Raw genomic sequence first — 7,520 nt, 5'->3', positions numbered from 1 at the left:
TGGATGGATGGATGGATAAATATCTTGATGTTTGTTCCTGCATAGCAGAGCTGTGTATGCTCGAACAGTGCATCCTTGAAAATAGCCCTCATTCATACTCAATTCTACACAAAATTACATTTAAACAAAATACTTTACACTTTCCCTCTGAAATGTATAATGGATTAGACATATTAAGTAATACCTCATGCACAATACAGTAAATGTACTTATGACTTCCACCACTGTCTCATCTGGACATGAAGAGTCTCATGTGGGAAATGAACATTTTACATTTTTGATTTAATAATCGATGTGTTGATGTTGTTGATGTTATTGATGTTGTTGATGTTGTTGATGTGATTCACTGTGTTTAAGTTGTGAGGACATCAGCGGACAGTCACTGAGAGGTAACAGTAGAGGCCATTATACTGAGGAAGAGCTAAAGTGAATCACTCATGTCATCAGATTTGTTGATGTTAAATAAGGCCAGACACTGTGCAAGTCCTTCAGAGAACGACTGTGTGGGTCTCTCCATGCTGCATCAAGTCAAGAGATTTGATTCTTCACACAGAGTGTATCTCCACATGGTGGCAGTGTTGCATAGACAGCCAAGTACCTGGAAGTGTGGCAGTCAAAAGCAGGTATTGTGTTGCTTTGTATTAAAATGAGATAATCAACCTTTAATATTATTTTTGAAACGTGGGTTGTAATGTTGCATGTTTTGGTTTTATGGTCATTAATATTTATTGTGTGCGTTTCTGTATCTACTGAGAGTAAATATGGCATGTTGTAAAGTATTAGTTTAAGTAAGTAAACCTAAAAAAACAAAACAATATTGAACAGACCTAAAGCAAACTGGGTTTTTATAGAAAGATTTAATCCAGAATTGAGAACAGGGTATTTACTGTATGTACATGCAACACAATATGAATGTACAATATAAATACTCCCATGTGGATGCTACACCATTTAGTAACTTTTTTGGAGCAACATTATACAGTTTAACAAGCATAAAATACATTTAGTGGGCAAGTTACAACATTTCATACAGCCTAAAACCATCTGATAGAAAACCTTGTGAGTGCTGAGTCATGTTTATTCTTTTTACTTTAAGGATGCTTGATAAGCAAAATATGTTATCTTACACAGGAGGTTCTTGGTAAATACATGACAACATCTGACATCTATATTTGAAAATCCCTTGTGCTCCTAAATCCTCTTGAAGTATTTCATAACAATGATTTTTTTTTATGCCTTCTGGTGAATTTGAGTGCATCCTTACTCCTGTTCTTTCACTGTCATGCACAGACAGCCGGAATGAAGCTGAACTGACTACCGTGTGTGACTGCATTTCGTTATGTGTTGTTGTTGTTGTTGGAGATAATGTTAAAATGGTAAATTACTCATCTTCCGTTAGCGAGAAAGTGGCAAAAAAAAAGCTTTGGTCATGCATAGTCGTGGTTTTAGGGATTGAATATGTGCAAAGATTTGAAAGAAGGTACGTTCAGGCAGATGTTAAATTGGCGACTAAGTGACTAATAATTAATGCATTATTCACATTATCCACCCTCGTCAGGCTTGGTTTTGGTCCTTAAAAGACTTCATCGCATTATTTTATACATGTGGAATTACTACAGCCTCTTTTGAGGGCATGAATATCAAGGAAACGGTAAATAAATATCAACAGAAGGGAGAGGCTCATGGATATTTTAGTACTACGCAACTGTGACTGCAAGCCATTTGAAGTATGTATGTGCATTATTGATAGCAATGCACATAATTTCCAAAGCATCATGTGGTACATAAGGAGACAAATACCGTAAGCAACAACATCAAAAGTTCCCCTGTCATAGTTAAGTACAAGTTCACCAATGAACATTTAGTTATTGGATGCTTATAGGTTTGCCACATGCAATGGTTGTTTAGAAAAATACATACTGTATATTGAGTAACTGAAACATACAGTTTTCTCCTTTTGAAATGAAGCTGTACTTCAATTCTTTGTTATTCCCATGTTTCACTAATCAAACAGATCATTTTCATTCCATGAATTATGCATTTGGCCTATAGCTAAGGCATCGCAGCTGTGTCTGGGGCTTTGGTCCTGCTTCTCAGAGCGCATATCCCATTTTTTTCCTTAGGTCTTTTTTCTCTGCCGCCTGCTTGTTTTCATCACCAGCATCTGATGCAATGAGTCTCGACGGGCTTACTGCATAACGTAGAACATCATCGGCGTAACGGGGGAACATACATCAATATTCGATAAGTTCATTAGGTGAAGCATTTACTGTGTTTGAGACAAATGATTGTCTGACCTGCTGGTAAATAATGGTATGATACATTTTTTAAATCTTCTTGATGTGATAAAACATATACACAATGTAAGTTTGACAAATGTGCAAGCAAAAGTGCAGACAAAAAATTCCCGAAAGTGACTTCAAGGTTGCGGTAACAACGAGATGTTTGCTATTTAGAAAGTAGTTACGTTTGGATTTTTTTTCACTTAGGTCACCTTGAGAAAAACGATCTTATGGAATGCAATGTCACATCTTTATCGTTCGGTTGCTTTGTCCTCTGTGCTGTCAGTCTGTGAATACAAAAAAATACAATCATCACACCAGTCATCATGCCCTCTCCCCGGGGTCTTGCTCCTGAAAGTCCCAGGGGCAAACATCAGCCACCTTAGCCTCGCTGATGACTGCGGGTTTGTAACTAGTATTCAACGAGCTGTCTTTCTTCCTCTCTGGTGATTTTCTAGTCTGAGCAAAGCTGGAGAGTGAGGGCTCAGTCTCCCGGGTGAAACCCTCCGCTCTCCTGATCTCCATCAACTCTGGGTCTCTGGTGGAGCTCCTCCGTCGCTCAGAAACCGGCCCGCCGCACTCCGACGACTGGCTCACGCGTCTCCTCTCCGATGCCGGCTTGCTGGAGGAGCTACGCCTTTCTCTACTTTTCTCCCTCACTTTCTCCTTGTCGGCTTTGTGGTTGGACGAGCAAGAGCCTTTCCGTTTCTTCTTGTGTGCACTGGGGCTGTTGCAGGACTTCTCCTGCTTAGGTGAAGGTGGGCTGGTGTAATCCCAAGGGCAGATCTCCACCATCAGGGTAGGAGGCTGCAAAAGGCTCCCCGTGGACTTGGAGTGGTCTGAGTGGAGCCCCTTGGGTTTCCCATCAGTTGGCGTGACGCATTTCTTACGGCTGATCCTGTCTGGGGAGAGGGAATCTGAATCTCCTCCCATCATGGGTTGCTCATTGAAGTCCCAGGGACAGACGTCTGGTTTAAGAGGGAGAGGTGACCTGGGCGGTCGTGATTTCCGCGTTTCCCTGCCTTCTTCCCTTTCTCCTCCTTTATCTTTGGAGTGGCGTCTGTTGGAAGGGGACTGCCCTGCTTTCTGCCTCTGCTGGGACCGGCTACCTTTGCTGATTCCAGAGCTGCTGCTGCTGCCTCTCCGGCCTGTGGTGGTTTCTCCAGGAGCAATAGAAACATGTTTCTGGGTCTTTGCTTCAGTGGGAGTCTGAGGTTCTTCCGAATCCCAGGGACAAACCTCGGACACGTCGTAGAGGTTCCTGCCAGTCTCGGAGCAAATGGACGGCTGGCTGCCACTTACCTGTTAAAATCGAGCAATAAAATATTCACCAACTGCTGATTTAATCAAATTATTAGAGATTATTTTTCCTGACTGAAAGTTATTAAGATAGAACAACTTAATTCAATGCACATTTGCTAACGTTGTCCGGAGCTTTCAATTGCATTTCAGGGCATTCGTCAGTGGATACATTCGCTCGGTTTTTATGGAGATGTCTTAGTATTCACTTGATCGAAGTATTGACATGTGTCAAGTAAGAACAGACACTTGTATATGGGGCTGTGATTATAACCCCTATCTCTGTTCAAGGAGGATTTTTGGAAGTTTCATCAATTTAGTGTTGACTGCAGCTGCTGCATGTGATGCCATACACATCTCCAGTCCTGTCTTTAGGGTGTACCAGCAGGGATCTTTGGGTGTTAAACAGGTTGTGGTGAGTGGTGACTTGCTGTAACTTAAAGCTGCTATAATCAATATGTTTATATTCAGTGTTGTTTCCAGCAGCTGTTTTCAGTAATACAAAAAAAAGTTCTGATGAACTGACTGTACATTACATCCCAGCACGAGGCGGCAGACAAAGCAACTAGCTGGTGAACATAGTGGAGCATTTACTGTAGCTACAAAAAAGGCTAAATGGACAAACATTATCCCAATAAATGCTAATATTGATCTGTTTCTGCTGTAAGTGTAAATGGTATTCTGATTACTAACAAAAAGGCGTTCGCCACTTTAACTCAAAGAGTAATAGCATGTCAATGTTGTGTTTACAGCTAAACCTGGTCTGAAGTCTGGCTAGTTTTCTCATTTTCCACTATTCGCTTGGTCAGAGAAACAAGTAAAACAAAAAAACAAACTAACAAACAAACAAACAAACAAACAAACCCCAATCTCTCAATCTTCCTCACTAATAGGATGTTCTGCTCTGGGTATGAGTCTCCATCCTCTGAGATCTGATATTGAAATTTCTGGAAAAAGCTAGTAAGTGGAGGTTGAGTAAAGATTGTGAGGTTAGAATGAACTTTTGTTTAAAATATATTTGAAATTAAATGAAAAACATTTTTCACATTTGAAGCTGGAAACACAGAATGTTTAGAATGACATTACGTTCATACATTTTCTGCAGATTAATCTACTGCACATTTCAGCACTAGAGCTACACATCAATGCCTCAATCAATTTGGAGTTGGAAAGTAAATATGTAAAAAGTACCTGTTGCTTCATGATGCCCATCTTCAGGGGTGACTTGGAGTACTCCACTGACTGGCTGATGATCATCTTGGGATAATGCTCAGGCGTCTCATCCACCTCAGACAGCATCTTCTCCTCCTGCCCCTTCAGACCCTTCTTACTGGCGTCCTCCACGCTTTGCGTCTTGTTGGTCAGCCCCGGCATCTTCTCCTTGGCACTCGCAATCACACTTAGAGACTTCTGCATGATGGAGGTCCGCAGGTGGACGGGTTTCTTCTCGTGCGTTAAGTTGTGAGCGCTGGCTGATTTCCAGAACAGCGGAACAGACTCCGTGGACTCAGCTGGTACCAGTCTCGGTGGGGTCATGGCAGGTTCCAGCTGCTTTTTAGTGTGTTTCCGGCCAATCAGGGAACCCAGAAGAGATCCTTCCCCTCCAACTCCAACAGGAGTCATTTTGTCTCCTGCAATCGAGCCAGTTTGGCTTCCAGTTTCCTCATCCTGGTCACAAACGTGGTCATAGCTGAGTGACTTCTTCAAGCTTATGACTTTGTTCTTCAGGGAGTCATCCCGAGGTTTGCCTAACAGAAGATTAAAACCATAAAATCAAAGTGGGAAGTTTACTGATAACTACGGAAACCCTCAGAGGAAAATGAGAAAAACAAATTATGGTGATCCATTTTCTAAGTCTGATTTAAATAGTTTTCTCTCCTGTGTTCAGGACTTAAGTGGTGAAAAGAAAGTTTTTGCCAGGATAATCTTTCTAAATTCCTTTTTTTTTCTTCATCTTAGAAACAGGTAAAAAAAATAGTTTTTCATGTTTTCTTCCAGGTGAGTTTAAATGTATCCATGCTGTCAAAGCACAAGGTACATATATTGTGTGTTAGCAAGTTATGAAACATTTCAGTCATGTCTTTCCTTTGAAAAATAATTAATCTGGAATTTAGAAAGATTATCCAGTCAAAACCTTTTTTTCATAATCACAGGAGTGGAAACAATTTAGACAAGACTTGGAAAATGTATCACCAGAATTATTTTTCTCACTTGTCTCTCAGGGCTGCCGTAGCTATGATTTGTTTGTTCACGTTTTAAAATTACACATCATTTACAAGTTTATTCACTTTTAGAAACCTTAGTGGTGTGGCTCTAGGGATGGCAATCTCGGACGATCGGTAAAGTCATTCTGAAACTTGCCATTGCCATGAAAGGTTGTGCAGACATCAATGTTCACTAATGTCAGAATTTGACTTTGTCCTATACTTTGCTTTATGGCCAATTACCTGCAAAACCATTTCTATCAGCTGCAGCTGTACTTTGCGTCCATTGCTAATTAGCAAGTGTTAGCATGCTAAAAAGCTAAGGTATGTTTACGATGGCGAACATAGCAGTGTTTTCACAGAAGACATTTTGACATGTGACAGTAAGAAGCCACAGGTGTAAATGATGACATCAATGATGGCTGAATTCCATTTAGCTGATTCAGTTTGAGGGTCCAGATTAAACAGGTCTCACCGTGGTGACTGGGTTCAAATGGGTTTCTCCTCAAAGTGCTGCGGTTGCTGCCGTGTTCGCTGCCATCTTCACGGCTGCACTGCCGGTGTATGTGCATGGTCTCTGGGATCTCTGTGATCCGCTTCATCAGGGAGCGACCCAGACCTTTCTTGGAGTTGCGCTTCTTTTGGAGGTGGGGGTTGTTGGCGAGCATCTTCTTACATTTGTAGACTTCCAGCTGCGCATACAGCTTCTTCAACTCATCCTGAAAAAGGAAGGAGACTGTAAATGTTGGGCAGCTTTTGAATAATTACAGTTTACAGATTATTTAGAATCATCTTGCAATAATTGTAAATGCTACTTTACCCGTATATCCTCAGGGTCCAAGCTGTGCTCACTCCAGGCCGAGGTAATACTGTTGTTGAGGTAAGAGCCAGACCTTCCCATGTCCAGCTCCTCCTCGTAGGCCTCTGTGGCAATATCATCCCTGGCCTGAGTCCCTTTGGACAGGAACTGAGACAGATGGAGAGCAAGGTTAAATAATGGCATCAGGTGGAAGGGTGAAAGAAAGATGTACAATTGGAAATGTAGTTTCTCAAACAATATTACTCTCGCCTACAGGGCGCCACTAATTAGATGTATTATATAACAGAAGCAACATGTTGGCTGAAGGTGTCATTGGAGGTGGTCTGGAGGTGATAAACGTTTTACTGCAGCAAAATATTCACGGATATAGATCTTATGTAATGAAAAAGTTACTTTACTGCACGATGGTTAGTTAAACTGAAAGAAAATATTAACTGCAGAATATGGACAAATACACACTATAGGAGATTTATGATTTTCTTATTTATTTAAATATATTTTTGATTGTTGCATTCAATAGTTACCACTAAATACACCAACTTCAAGTTTTCTTAAAGGGGACATATTTTTTTAGTTTTCTTGGAGTGCCTCCCAACCCAGAACCTCTGAAAAAAGCTGCCTCGGTCAGGAAACATGCGATTCAACAAGCCATTCAGATTTGGCTCCTCTTCCGATGTCACATGCAATCTCATTACAATAACCCCCCCCCCCCCCCCCCCCCCCCACCTTCTCTCCAAACTATTTTAAAGAGACAGGCGCTAAAAAGGAGCGTTCCATACAGAGGGTGAATACAAGTATTTTCAGACTGTATGAGAAAAATTATGTGTTTTTTTTTTTTTTACATTAAAGCATGTAAACATGATCTTGTGGAAACCCAAAATACAACTATGAACTTGAACATTTACAGAATATGTC

The 7,520-nt window shown here is 41.0% G+C and overlaps 1 protein-coding gene across 1 annotated transcript in view; it reads right to left on the bottom strand.

The window, feature by feature from the left end:
- Positions 1–844: 844 nt before the first annotated feature.
- Positions 845–7,520, bottom strand: part of gpr158b (G protein-coupled receptor 158b) — a 60,797-nt gene continuing 54,121 nt past the window's right edge. Inside the window, exons 10-13 of the mRNA XM_029454265.1 lie at positions 6,606–6,752; positions 6,261–6,504; positions 4,773–5,329; positions 845–3,584 (exon numbers count right to left, since the gene is read on the bottom strand). Of these exons, the coding sequence (XP_029310125.1) occupies positions 2,607–3,584; positions 4,773–5,329; positions 6,261–6,504; positions 6,606–6,752 (1,926 nt within the window). The 3' untranslated portion in view covers positions 845–2,606. The remainder of the gene's footprint in view (positions 3,585–4,772; positions 5,330–6,260; positions 6,505–6,605; positions 6,753–7,520) is intronic.

Source organism: Cottoperca gobio, chromosome 17, assembly GCF_900634415.1.
Source record: "Cottoperca gobio chromosome 17, fCotGob3.1, whole genome shotgun sequence".
Classification (NCBI taxonomy): domain Eukaryota; kingdom Metazoa; phylum Chordata; class Actinopteri; order Perciformes; family Bovichtidae; genus Cottoperca; species Cottoperca gobio.
This window is presented reverse-complemented; position numbering and strand designations above follow the sequence as displayed.